This window comes from Nannobrachium achirus (assembly GCF_963921795.1).
Source record: "Nannobrachium achirus genome assembly, chromosome: 6".
Lineage (NCBI taxonomy): Eukaryota > Metazoa > Chordata > Actinopteri > Myctophiformes > Myctophidae > Nannobrachium > Nannobrachium achirus.
Genome location: NC_137815.1, coordinates 32,956,236 through 32,971,687, shown reverse-complemented (window position 1 = coordinate 32,971,687; position 15,452 = coordinate 32,956,236). Strand labels below are relative to the sequence as shown.

Sequence of the window (15,452 nt, the reverse complement as noted above, 5' to 3'; positions counted from 1 at the left end):
GGACAACAGGAAATCAAATGATGTTTTTCAGGACAGCTTTTTCAGCCCCCACCTTTTTCAGGATATGAACAGGATAACAGGGGCGGTGCCAGGAATAACATGAATATATAGAGATAAATAGTAATACTGAATAAAAGTACGAAGGTATTGGCATCAACTTGAATTTTTTTGAAAATAGCAGATCTACAAGCTCACAATGCAATGCAACGCATGAGCATTTACTGGAGTAGCCTAGAAGTAAGACTATACAAGTGAAGTATAAAATACCTCAAAATTATACTAAGGATAGTATTTGAGTAAATGTACTCAGTTACTTTTACACCCCTGGCATTGTAGACCCAGATGCTTGTGAAACATGATAAAGAAATAGTCATGCAATAGTATGAATTTCAGTTTATTTACACAAAGGATTTGCAATTGCAAAATATTTGGCAGCATTATTTTCTGTAAGTGGCTAGCAGAGTCAGACTTAACTAAACTTAAATTGTTTTTATTGAAAAACGTTGAGGGGAAGGCGGCTGGGGGTCAAAACTTGGAACTTTAGACGCTCACATGGGGCTGCCGTCCTGTGGGCAGAGCAGACTATGGATTCCAATTGGGGGGTGTTGGAACCCAGCCAGCCTAGGTGGGGGAGGGAGAGAGAAATGAGGTGAGCTTCAGAATAATTACAGTTGAGCCACAAGTTAGAGAAGAGGTGTTCAATCTGCCCGTTCCACACAATTCAGAATAATGAACCCACTTACACTGCCGTTCTTTGGCTTCAATGAAGCAATCTGGGAGCTGGTACTGATTGTCAGCTGATTGTCAGATGGGCTTCAGGTGTGAGGCTGAGCTTCCCCTGCATGGTTTGAAACAATAAACGAATAAATGAATGCACTCAAACATCATTACTTTATAAAGAAACTCAAAGTCATTACTTCAAAATCAAATCAAACTAGGAATGAGTGTCACTGCGGCTGCTTTTTCCTACCCATAACCATAGGTCAGACAGGATTGTGTCAGTCTTTCTGCAGGCTCGCCATCTTTCAGATTCAGTTCTAGGCAATAAACCTGGCCTGGATCAAAGAAAAAGGCCAAATGAATAGAAAAACAACAAATTCAAATAATCTGCTGCACTACAGGCTTGAAACAAAATAATTCCATTAATCTCCCCAACTAGGCATTGGCATTAAACTCAAAATACATCAATTCAATAATCAACGTTGCAGCTAACATACAAGCATTACATTCCAAAAGAAATCGTTTAACATTTAGATACCAAAACCAAAAACAACATAACATTTCAGAGCACATGGTCAGCTTACCAAGTGACACATTGTTCCTCCATCATACACAGCCAGTGTATCGAGTGGATCAGGTAGGTATGTTCAGGTGAGGTAAATCTAAAAGACAAATTATAGTATGGGTAAGTATAATGAATGAAACTGTTAGAAATTGGAATAGTTGTTGGAATAATGAACAGTGTACAGACCTGCAGCTGCTGCATAATGTAGCAGTGAGTAGCAGCAACCACCAGCACCATGCGGCTTCAAACAATCTGAGAGGGGGGGAGTGGCCTCAACTCAACCACTATTTATACCCTTGCTTAAGAAGGTTGCCATGTTTGGTCGGGTTGCCATGTTCAGTTGCAGTACCAGGGTTTTCACGGCAAAATGTTGTAAAATGTATTTTAAATGCATGAGGTAAGGCTTGAACAGGGGACTTCTGGAATGATAGACAAAGGCCTTACCATGTGAGCTATGCACAGCTCTGCACAGTGAGAAAATATTACTTTAAATGTTTGTTTTAGAAGCAGAAGAATAATTTGCATAAAACTTGCAATGTTGATAGAATTATTAAAAAAGCATGTTTCAATTTTTAAAAAATCCGATCTGACAGATCTTTAGATATTGGTCCAAAGTTCATGTAAAAAAAGTTCTGTGCACGTGACGCGAAAGTTCCGGAATAAAAGATGGTTTAAGTGTTTTACGAACTGCTCCAAAAGGCGGAAAATCGAAGGGCGGAGCTTACTTAACAAAGACACAGATGTCTTCAGCTTGAGTCAAGGCACGCGTGTAAGCAAGTTGCATGTCTTCAAACAAAAGGAGGCATGACTTATGCCCCTTTAAAGTTTGAGTTTTCAAACGCTTCGTATAGCGCCCCCCTTTGGCCAATTGGAGTAAGATTGCTTTCAGTGATATTTGGACTAACCCTCAACATATTTGCCAAATGCCATGAACGTGTCACTTTGCATGTATGATTTAGAGGCAGAAGAATAATTTGCATAAAACTGCAACATTGAGTGAATTATTAAAAAATAATGTTTCGCTTTAAAGAAAATCCGGCCGCTGTGCGATGACCGTGTTGGTCCAAAGTTCATGTAAAAAAAGTTTTGCGCACGTTACGCGAAAATCCCAGGAGGAGATAGATTTTGACTGTTTTTCATATAATTCAAAATTGTGGGAGAGGTAAAGGTCAGAGGTCAAAAGTCAGAGCGTAAAAGTTGTTCGGCATGAGGAGACGCATACGTGTATACAGGTTTCATTGCTGTACCTGAAACAGGGCATGAGCTACACCAGTTCAAAGTTTGCACTTTCGAAGGCTTCCTACAGCGCCACCCTTTGGCCGATTGTTGCGAGCTTCGCGTTTTAGCCGTTTGGCATAGTCCTCTGCCATACTGCCATGAACGTGTCACTTTGCATGTATGATTTAGAGGCAGAAGAATAATTTGCATGAAACTGCATTATACGGTTAATTATTAAAAAATAATGTTTCGCTTTAAAGAAAATCCGGCCGCTGTGCGATGACCGTGTTGGTCCAAAGTTCATGTAAAAAAAGTTTTGCGCACGTTACGCGAAAATCCCAGGAGGAGATAGATTTTGACTGTTTTTCATATAATTCAAAATTGTGGGAGAGGTAAAGGTCAGAGGTCAAAAGTCAGAGCGTAAAAGTTGTTCGGCATGAGGAGACGCATAAGTGTATACAGGTTTCATTGCTGTACCTGAAACAGGGCAAGAGCTACACCAGTTCAAAGTTTGCACTTTCGAAGGCTTCCTACAGCGCCACCCTTTGGCCGATTGTTGCGAGCTTCGCGTTTTAGCCGTTTGGCATAGTCCTCTGCCATACTGCCGAGTTTCGTAAAAAGCGACTGCACGGTCTAGCCGCTAGAGCAAAAGTGGCGGAATAATAATAATAATAATAATAGTGATGAAGTCCAATAACAATGAGTGGCCAAGGCATTGCCACTTCGTGGCCTTGGCCACTAATAATAGTGATGAAGTCCAATAACAATGAGTGGCCAAGGCATTGCCACTTCGTGGCCTTGGCCACTAATAATAATAATAGTGATGAAGTCCAATAACAATGAGTGGCCAAGGCTTTTGCCACTTCGTGGCCTTGGCCACTAATAATAATAGTGATGAAGTCCAATAACAATGAGTGGCCAAGGCATTGCCACTTCGTGGCCTTGGCCACTAATTATGGGGGTCCTCCTTGATATTAAATTGTTTAAGAAGAACTGCTAAATAACTTTAGGAAACAAGCATCTACACTTTAGAAACAAGCCCCAAAAAATGCAACCCCGTAACTACCAATATATTTACAACTTAAGCCACTTGTTTCGCAAACATTTTTATGGTTCCCTTATTTTTTTTGTTTCCTACATTTTGTTTTACATTATTATTATTTCAACAAATTAAAAACAAAATCATGAATTAAAAAATGCAATAAAGAAATTTCATGAATAAATAAAATAATAATCTAAGAAATTATATAAATGTGTCATGTTGAGAGCTTGTAGATTGGCTATTTGCACTGGTTTGGGTCCTGTGCAAACGTCTAAGTTCTCTTTTTGGGTCTTGAGCAAAAAGGTTATTTGGGAAACTTTACAGAAAAACACAGTCACTTATAATAACCGGACCTGGCAACACTGTTGGCCGCTCATCAGTTGCGTGAGCAGAGGGTGCCACAGAACACGGCCTGTTGAATATTTATGCTTGATGCGCCAGAGGAGCGGTGCTCACAGTCACAGCCTCACTCCTCACTGGTGGCAAAGTGAAGGGGCTGCAGACAAGCCCCGTCCTCTCGGCACGTTGAGGTCATGTTTACAAGCTCACTCAGTTAGTCCAGAAGTCAAGTGTGCGTCTATTCTGCAAGCAACGCGCGCTGCCATGCTATGCAGCATGATATGACATAGAAATGACTATTAAAAATGTTAGCGAGTCTGTTTGCCGACGACAAGTCAACTGTTGATATAAATCGACACACGAGGTAAATATCTTCCAAATGTGTGTAGCGTGTAGCCTACTGTAGGCCTACTGTGTGCGAGTTTGATGTGGCTATATTCAAATTGTTCTTAAACTTCTTTCTTCTCATTCAGTTTTCATAGAATATAAATTTACCCGAGTGGTTTACAAAAGGTTTAGGTTGAAGTCCTACTTTTGTCCTTTTTCTTTCCCCTTGCAGTGGAAGTTTTTATTAGCCTACTCACATTCGAAAAATCCTGCTAAAGCATTGTGGTGATGACAGATAGATAGGCTAGCACTACCATCGATGTAAAATTGGCAATTTTGTCCAAAATGTTAAACATTATATATATATATATATATATATATATATATATATATATATATATATATATATATATATATACTTTTTTTGTAATTGTCTTAGTAAAGTATCCTACATGATGTGAAGTTGATTAGTTGAACATGCATGTTAGGCATACATCTTTAATTGTTAATTGTATCCTTCAACTTCTTGTTTATGCCCCAAAATTAAATTGTTTTGTAGCAATTTTTGGCAATTGTAGAAATATAATATTAGACCTTAATTGATGAATGTTTTTAAGCATGTTCTAATCATGTATAGCCAGCCTACTTAACACCACCCACTCTTCATGCCAACCTATTTGAATTGCCATGTTGTCAATTCAAAAATAGCCAACATGGCTCACAGCTTCTTGCCGCGCTGTGAGCTTAAATCTGCTATTTAACATCTTCTCTTCTGGGCCCTTCCTCCCTGACACAAACCCCTTTCAGATGGAGGGGTCAAATGTAGCCTAGCCTATATCAATTTGGGGTCCTTGACATGAAAAGGTTTGTGAACCACAGGCGGCCATGTGCTTCTCAAACCTTTTGTGTCAAGGACCCCCAAATTGATGTATTTGGCCGTGGACCCCCATCTGAAAGTATTTTGTGCCAATAAGGACTCCATTCAAGATTTAAGTGGTTAAACAGATTTTGATATATGTTGAACCCCTGAACCCCACTTTGAGAACCCCTGCATCAGACCACCATAACGTAGTCATAGTGTGTACAAATGGACTCCAAATAGTTCCATTTGGCTCCCAGAGTTACAGCCCCATAAGGGTCCATTTACTGTAATTGGTTCCTATTTCCCAACTATCATCATTTAGCTGTGGACCCCCTCAAGAACCCCTGGGTGTCCCCGGACGGACCCCACTTTAAGAATCACTACTACTAGTAGGGCTGTCACAATTATTACATAATCGTCTAATTGTGATTATTTGACATAATCGTGATTATTTTTTCATAATCGTCATAATCGTTTCCATGTTGAAAAATCTTCATGTATTAAAATTTTAAATACAATTTAAAAATAGTGGAAATAGCAGATCTACAAGCTCACAACGCGTCGCATCGCGACGCGTTGTGAGCTTGTAGATCGGCTATTTCCACTATCAGTGTTCTTTTTTAATAAAGTTGTCAAATATGTAGTAATTTCTTTGTATATTTAGGTTGTGTCATATCTGCCATGTGTAACTTCAAAGCCTAAAAGCCAAACAGAAATGCAATGGACCAATCCCCAATCACATACACACCCATTGTAACTGTTACAATGGGTGTGTATGTGATTGGTCAAGGACAAAAACACAATTAAATCGTTAATCGCAATTATTTGAGTGACAATTAATCTCCATGTAAAATGTCATAATCGTGACAGCCCTAACTACTATATGCTATACTCTGTGTGGTGACTGACTGTTCCCCCTCATGTCTGATAACAGTTGACACATAGTGGAAGGAACGATGGTCCACTGGCAGCACCTGCTGCTGGCTGCCTGCTCAGTGCTGTGTGGTAGGACGGTTGTTGGGCTGGACAGCTGTCCAGATGCCTGTAGGACATGTGGTGTAGGAGCACACCACAACCAATGCTTGCAGTGTGAAAAGGGACGCATACTCCATGAGAACACATGTGTAGGTACTGGAATTCAACGCCCCTTTGTCTCTGTGTACATTTTTGTATTAACTTAAGTGCCAGTGGTGTTATTTACAAATTACAAATGTGGGGTATTTTTTTACTTTACTGGAGTAATTCCAATTTGCAATACTTTTACTTCTATATAGTAGGGTTAGGCTTCTAGTTACTAGATTTTGATTATTATTACAACACATGAACCACTTCAGCGCTTTGTATACTGTGCTTTGGCCATTTGAAAATAGCCGATGTCCAAGCTTGAGCTTGTAGATCTGACATTTTCAAAAGATTTCTTTACCACTTGAAATGGGTGTGAAATTGTACTTTTAAGAATATTTTGTTTCCAACATTTTGTACTTTTAATCATGTGAATTTTGAATTGAATTAGTAATACTTTTACACACTATAAGTAAAAAAAAAAAAAAAAAAAAGTACTTCTTCCAACGCTGTTGTGTTCACGTATGTGTAAATTTACGTAAAAGACCGAATCAAGAAAATGCACATTAATGAAATGCTTTGCCACGTTTCAGACATTGATGAGTGTGGCACAGAACTGGGACAGTGTTCTCCCTCCACCTACTGCTTCAACACAGAGGGTTCATACGAATGCAGAGGTCAGTGTTTTGTTCTCTATTAAACCCTGTGAATTGAATCTTGACCATCAGGTCAGAATTCGTGTCAGATCCTGTGTCTATAGGTGAGACCTTTGACACAATCTAAATGTCCCAATAGCAGAGCAGGGAGACAAAATACAACCACCCCAATTGTATATTATATTGTATTAACATACTCATTACATTTAATTATGAAAAAATAAATACAAGTTACATAGTGCCACTTTGTGTGAAAATGTAGTTAAAGCTCTATATTCAGATTATAGATCTATAGATTGCTATAGAGTTCTTGTTCAATGGTTTTCTCCAGCTCTTTAATAAAAAAGAAAATAGAAAATAGCCTACGGGTTGCCAATTCCATAAAATCAGGAGAGAGTACCCAATTGTTAGTGTTCCAATTCCAATTTTATCCACTCAGTCATTTCTTACTGCACCTATAATCTCTTCTTCCTCCACTTTGTTTTGAGTTGGATGTACGGTAGCTATTAACAGAGTCAGAGATGCAAGATGCTGAGATTTGTACTCTGCAGTAGGTCCTATGCTCAATGAAAAATAGCCGACTGACAAGCTCACAGTGCTTTATTTGTAAATGTCCTGTCTTCTGTTTTGTTTGATCATAACCAGGGATGTGCTGGCCATTGGGAAAAGCGGGACAACTCCCGAACGGCCGGTTCATTCTCGGCCGGTCCAGGCCGGGCTATTAGGAAAAAATTAAACTGTTTGCACAAAAGTAAAAATTAAACTGTTTGCACAAAAGTAGTGAAAACAGCAGATCTACAAGCACACAACGCCTCACACCGCGAGGCGTTGTGTGCTTGTAGATCGGCTGTTTTCACTAGTTTAAATCATTTTTTAAATGATAAATACAAAACAAACGGTTTTGGACATACAAGGTTTCCACCCGACAACAACGAAATATAGGCCTAATTCATGTAATTGGCCCACTGGCTTGTCACTTGTTGTCATGATCTGAAATAGCAGCAGCGCTATAGAGATAGATCTCTCTCTATAGCGTGCAATGAGGGCCTCTCCAACTCTTTTTCCCGGGCTGAATCAGGGGCCCAGCACGTCCCTGATCATAACTTCTAACTGTTGACCTGTTCTCCAGGATGTGACCAGGCCTGTGTGGGCTGTATGGGCAGGGGTCCTGCACGCTGCAAGAAATGTGCCCCTGGGTACAGGCTGACTGGAGCCAAGTGTTTGGGTAAACTTCTGAACAGACACGTTTTCACAGCCTGAAAAGGTTAAGAACCACTGCGTAGTTGACTTTTCAGCCCATGACCCCCAAAATAACCATATTTTAACTGGGGACCCCCCAGAACCCCCCAGAACTGTATAACACAGTTCTATTGTGAACTGAAAATAGCCGATCTACATTCTCACAACGCCTTGTGAGCATGGTGTGAAGGCATTGTGAGCATGTAGATCGGCTATTTTCACAATTTCTGCCTTTACTATTTGACAATATGGCCAATGTTAAATTTTTCATTTTAGATGTATAAAAAGGGTCTTAAAAGTCCTTCAATTGCCACTTTGGAAATGTGCAGATACCCTCTATACACTTAAACCTTATGTTGGTTTGTTTACTGTTGAGTGAGAAAACAATGTTGCACATTAAGCTAATCATCTGAGGACCCCTCAAAATAATTTGGGGTCCCCCCTGGGGGTCCCGACCCACAGGTTGAGAATCACTGCTTTAGCAGTGTGTGAGTATCTGGCATTCATTCCTGTGTTTTTCCCCCCATGCAGACATTGATGAATGCAGTGAGATGGTTCTGGCCTGCCCCGGCCTGGATGAGATCTGTGTGAACATGGACGGCTCGTTCCGCTGTCGCTGCGCTGAAGGATTCATTCGCAGAGACAACGTCTGTCTGAGGAAGCGGCCCCCCAGTGAGTGGTGTTCTAGCTCAGCATAACATGCATGCAGTGGTGCATTGAAAACTAAGTAACTGTGTACATTTACTCACTGAGGTACTGTTACTTTACTTGAATTCCGGACAGATTTGTCTGATACTTTATACTTGGTGAATGGTAAATGGTGCATTTACATAGCGCCTTTATCCAAGGCGCTTTACAATGATTGTGCATTACATTCACCCATTCACTCACACATTCATACACTGATGGCCGAGGGAACCATGCAAGGCACCAACCAGCTCATCGGGAGCAAATTGGGGAATCAGTGTCTTACTCAAGGACACTTCGACAGTAACGCTTGGCCAAGCTTGGTCTACATCTGTGGCCTACATCTTTGCACAAAGCGCCCAACGTTTGTTGTACTTTGGGCGGCCCAGGGTCACATTGGCCAAGACTTGCGGGACACGTAATGAAATGAACTCAAATTAGGTGTGATTTTTACTCTACTACCATTATTTGAAAACTTACCACGACAAAACTTGCAACAGCAACTTTCAAAAAAACTTTTGGTAATTTTATCGTCTAATCAGGCTTTTATGAACACCCTGAACAGTTTTTAATTTGCTTGATTCAATATTTAGATATTTAATGTAAATGTTACCAGGCCCTCCAGGCCCAGGGCCTCTCCCCACACACACGCATTGTAACTCCAAACTCCATTTTAACCATGATAGATTCATTAAAAACACCCATTATTTTTTCTGGTGACTCATATTACCCTCCTAATACGTGAGCAGGCCATGTTTTTTTCGCTAACTTTTTTCATTTATTTTTAATAATTGTTTTTTGTATTTCATTTTTTCCATTTTCCCAAATATTTTTTAAAAATAAATGAAAAAAGTTAACGAAAAAACACGGCCTTCTCACGTATTAGGAGGGTAGTTAAAAACACCCAAAATAATGGGTGTTTTTAATGAATCTATCATGGTTAAAATGTAGTTTGAAGTTACAATGGGTGTGTATGTGCATGGAGAAAAGCCCATAAGGTGTGTTCCTGTTGAAAGTGGATAATCCCTTTAAGGTAATATCCAAAATAGCAGATATAAATAGCAAACTCACATATGTACTCAGATGTACTCTCACATACAATACGTGTGCTAAGACGCACGCACGCACGCACGCACGCACGCACGCACGCGCGCACGCACGCACGCACGCACGCACGCACACACACACACACACACACACACAGGCTTTTCACTTCTCTCCTCCCCACCCAGGTGCTGATGAGAGGGGGCTGTTCGATGACATCCAGCAGGACGAGGTGGAGGTGCTGCAGCAGATGTTCTTCGGGGTGGTGCTGTGTGCTCTGGCCACGCTGGCTGCCAAGGGAGACATGGTCTACACCTCCATCTTCATGGGGGCCGTGGCGGCCATGGCAGGCTACTGGCTCTCTGACCGCGGAGACCGCATGCTCAACAGCTTTCTGAAGGGTCGTTAGATAAAGCACTCGAACCCCCATTAAGACCTGGAAAGTTTTAACCACCTTATAACCATTATTTTATGCTTTAACTTTTGAAAAAAATAGCAGATATACAAGCTCACAGCGCGGCATCGAGTGCCGCGCTGCGAGCTTGTAGATCTGCTATTTATTTTTTTGCAAATCTTTGAATATATCTTCTTAAAGCAAACAAAAATATCTTCTGGGATGTTCTTGTTACAATATTTCGAGATGGGGGTCGGCAGCCAAATACATAGGGGTCCTTGACATTAAAAAGTTTGAGAACCACTGACATACATAGACATGCGTTTTTGAAAAACCTTTTAGAAGACATTCATAGAATCGGTTGAAAAAATATTCAAAGACCTGGACAAATTTTCAAAATCTTTCAAAAATAGCAGATCGTGGCACTCGGTGCCATGCTGCGAGCTTGTTTATCTGCTATTTTTTATAGCTAAAGCTTAAAATAATGGTTAAAGCGGCTCAAGTCTAACGCGATGCGTTCCAGCTCTTAATGGGATTTATTTGAGAACCGCATTAGTAAACGGTCAATTGGGCCCATCATTATACCAGCTGAATTAACACTGAAGATTTGACTCCTGCATGTCATTGATCACAGATGGCCAAAATAACTGTAACAAAACTGCTGGTAAATTTTACACTTTCATTTTTCTATGTTTAACGCTTTCACTTTTCTATGAAGAAAGAACGATTTCTGTGGCTATATTTATCGTCCTTTCAATATTTATTATGTGCACTCTTTTGCAGAGATCGAACGTGCAAAAGAAATTGGCATGATAGGCAAAAATAATCTGTCACGTCTTTGGATTGATCAGACAAAACCAATAAATGATATATTTAATGTACAGTACCATGTTTTATCTATTGCACAGTATGTTTCCGTGAACACTAGAGGTCGCTCTCGATGTGAGCATCTGCTAAATGGCACTGTTTGTATACATCTTACATGAGCAAAAAGAAATCCTATTTATTTTACACCTCATAGGTCTTCTTCAGTGTCTTTTGGGAAATATTTACAGGTAGACAGTAAAAGCATTTCAAGCAATGATAATCAGAAAGCACCAACCTAACCCCAAGTAGGCTACTGCAAAGCTTACCTGAACAAATTCTAATCTATGAAAATTCAGTCATGTTCATTGGAGCTGCTGGCTTCGTTTAAAAAAAGAAAAAGTTTAGTTTAGTTTAGTTGATCAATTCATACATTTATACAAGTCGTACATCCACATAATTATTGTTACAGGTGATCAAAAGGAATAGGCTGAAACTGAAAGCTTGTGAATGCCTATCCTACGTATTCATGAATTAAGACATTGATTAGTTCTAGGCCTAAGATTGTTCAGATTTCTTTTTGCAGCCTCATCATAAAAAGAAAAAAAAGAAAAAAGGAAAAAGGAAAGGAAACAAAAATGTATAAAAGAGAGAAAAGAGAGAAAAGATCAAATATTATCTGCAAACTTTTACTTTCCCCCAATGTGGATTCATGTAACCTAAATGCTTTGTCATGTAGGCTACCATACAGTACATTATAAATGCTTTGTCATGTAGGCTACCATACAGTACATTATAAATGCTTTGTCATGTAGGCTACCACAGTACATTATAAATGCTTTGTCATGTAGGCTACCATACAGTACATTATAAATGCTTTGTCATGTGCTACCATACAGTACATTATAAATGCTTTGTCATGTAGGCTACCATACAGTACATTACGGGTTTGTGAAGCCTGGTTATCTCCGCCAGGCTGAAGGCCAGAGGCTATGTTTTCGTCACTGTTCGTCTATGAGTGTCTAATCTCCGGCGCCGTTGGACCGATCCACGCAACACTTTGCATGCGCAAGGAAGAACCTCTGCCCCAAATGTTTCACATCGGCCTGTTATAGTAGCCTACCACCAGGAGGCAGATTTTTGCAAAATATATTTTTGATACCTCTCAGATTTTGACAGATTTTGTCAAAACCGCATTATCTCCTTGGTCGGACTGAGGCTAATTACAACAATTACAAACAGAGACAGTCAGAAAGAAAGTCACCTTTATTTGATGGATATAAACAAGCTGGCCAACACTCAATAGTAATATTCTGATACAGCACATACAATAGCAAACTTCTGGGGCACTTAAGACAGCCTCCTAGGTTTTAAAAACAGCGAACATAATACAGAGTATCCATGCGTCATTCAATCCTCCATTCATTCTCTCAGGACATCCTGTGTTACAGTGGTTTACTTTAGAGGTTTTTTTCTCTCTTTATGTGTTCACAACACACGCACACGCACACGCACACGCACACGCACACGCACACACACACACACACACACACACACACACACACACAGTCGTCACAGTCACACAGTCACACACACATTTCACTCTTTTTTTTTAATACATTTACACCGGCAAACCCTGAAAACATGCTGCACTCTCATAAAACTGCACAGGCTGTCTACTAAGGGGATACAATAAGTGAGACACACCACGTACTCTCAAACACAACATCACACCGTCACAATGCACGATGCGGATGCAATTAATGTTCATGAGGACTGATGATGCTTTCATGGGGAGAATTAGCCCACGTTCACACACAGAAGTCATTCAGCATGCTGGACACTCACAGTTAACTTTGTTTCCTAGATCTTTACTGTACAGCTCAAAACATTTATACTTATACAAATAGTACAGTCTCAAACTGGCATATTCAATAAGCTGAAACCATAATTATAACAAAAAATAAAACAGAACTTAAATACAAAATAATGAATAAAAAAGTAAAAACAATAACATTGTTCTGTTAAACAAAAACATGTTTCTGGCATTGGTCACAGTGATTTGTTTGATCCATAGATTTGCATTTTCAGCATCATACAATAAATAAAGAGCAACATTTACCCAAAAAACAAAACAAACAACTGAATATGTATGTTAGGCTTAGAATACTCCTGTTTACTTCATTTTTTTCTTTCTCCTGAAGGCCATCTATTGGCCTTCACCTCAAGTGTACTTCCACAGAGGCTGGTTTTAAGGCATATATAGATGCAAACATCCTGAGTGGATTTCTCACCGTCTGTGGAAAGCCTCATGTTCATCTACTTGTAGGATTGTCCTCTATAAAGCCCAGAAAACCAGCCCTAAAATGTAATATTACACACACACACACACACACACACACACACACACACACACACACACACACACACAGGGGCGCCACACCAAATTCTGGGCCCTGGGTACAAGGATTCACTGCGGGCCCCCCATGAATGTTAACTATTGAAAAATAGCAGATATACAAGCTGCTGCGAGCTTGTAGATCTGCTATTTTTGAAAAAACGTGAAAATGTGTGCCAAGAAACCTATGTTTCCATGTCAGTGATGCTCAAACTTTTTCATGTGAAGGACCCCCATCTCAAAATATTTAGTTCCAGGGACCCCCCAGAAGCAAAATTTGTGTTACAAATGTTCGTGTTACATATATTCAAAGATTTGCGCACATTTTCACGACTTTTCAAAAATAGCAGATCTACAAGCTCGCAGCGCGGCACTCGGTGCCGCGCTGTGAGCTTGTATATCTGCTATTTTTCAATAGCTAAAGTTACTAGGGCCCCTCCACCTTGGGCCCTGGTAACTCAGTCCCACACACACACACACACACACACACACACACACACACACTCGGGCTCTCACTCTGCATAGACAACAGGAGATTATCCTTTTATCGTCACTTTCAGTTGGCACATTACGTAAAATCACACCAGTGTGAACTGAGTGGTGCTGCATTTCACTGCTCAACAACACCGCCCGGTGGCTGCAGCTGTTGTTGTAGTACCCGAGACATACACTCGTGCTGATGTGGACAGACACACACGGTCAAAATGTTCATGCATGGGCACGATTGAAATGTCATGTTTTCTACCATGTTAAATCATAGAAGCTAAGCTATCTGGTGGTGGTAGGAGAACCCCCCTACTTCAAGTATTTAATAGTTAAGGACCTGAAAACGGAGGATTCAAACTCCAACCCCCTGATGGTAAAAGTGAGAGGATTTTTGCTTCTCTGTCATGTCTGCATTGCCATTCCGCTTTTCAAATCGTGAACATTTCTCTCTGAACATTTTGTAAACACAAACACCAAACGATGTGATATTAATGCAGATTGTTTGTCCAATGAGAGAGAGGGTCTGTAAGGTTCCTGCTCCAAGGTGAGACACAAATAAGATGATGTATACTTTAGGGATCACCTTGTTCTGGATCCTATATGAAAGATGGACACTTTCCACAAGACTCAACGGGGACACAAACGCGCGCACACCCATACACACACACAGGCACCATATGGGAGACGGGAAATAACAGTCTAATAAATGTTCCACTACACTGGTAACAATGTCTGCCGATATCTATTTTTTTATTCAACTGTCACGGTCACATACGGTTATGTCACCACGTATCTGCATACAACAAGACCACGACGACAAACGACGACAAACACACAAAAGGTTGAGAGCAGACGATGCATTCTGACAGAGACAGAGTCACCCAAAACCTCCACTTTCTGATGTTACTACAAAGTGATAGTCCTCACTCACAAGTGCATGCCTTTCTGGCTGCTCATGTGTGCAGCAGAAATAATCTCATTGCTACTTTAGTAGTGAGCTGCAAGGTTTCTAGAGGTGCGTTTTTCACCTCCCGTTCCACTCTTGTTCTTTTACCACAGGCCATGTGGTCTCAAATGAGTCTTTAAACAAATGTCTGCACACTAAGAAAGGAATGTAGTATTATTTATTTTTTAGATTGAAGAACAGATCTATCTTTCCAATGGTCTGCTCTTCAGCCAGACAGGCAGGATTAATATATACGTGTGTGTGTGTGTGTGTGTGTGTGTGTGTGTGTGTGTGTGTGTGTGTGTGTGTGTGTGTGTGTGTGTGTGTGCGCGCATGTGCGTGCGTGTTTTTTTTAGACTGTCCAGTATTATCAGACAGGGAATGTTGCTTAGTGCTAAGGGGTGTTCTTACAACTTATAAATCTGAGGAACTTCAAGTCACTCAACACAATGAATAAAAGGTCTTTCTCTAAACTCCAGCCAGATAGAAAAATTACAATAAATAAATAAAACAAAAGAAAACAAACCAAATATATTTATCTAATATTAATCTATATATATATCTCTATATATATATATATTATATTCTCAATTTGAAATAATCTTCGGACCACATATAGACACACCCTCTATTAGATATATCTCTCTCTCTCTATGTATAATA

The 15,452-nt window shown here is 40.1% G+C and overlaps 1 protein-coding gene across 1 annotated transcript; it reads left to right on the top strand.

Moving 5' to 3' along the window:
* Positions 1-6,029: 6,029 nt before the first annotated feature.
* On the top strand, positions 6,030-10,170 carry LOC308287022 (protein disulfide isomerase CRELD1-like; the record flags this gene model as incomplete). Its single annotated transcript, XM_080728143.1, has 5 exons — positions 6,030-6,117; positions 6,729-6,812; positions 7,921-8,016; positions 8,562-8,702; positions 9,950-10,170. The coding sequence occupies 5 exons, from the start codon at positions 6,030-6,032 to the stop codon at positions 10,168-10,170; spliced, it is 630 nt and encodes a 209-aa protein (XP_080584269.1).
* Between the last annotated feature and the right edge of the window lie 5,282 nt (positions 10,171-15,452).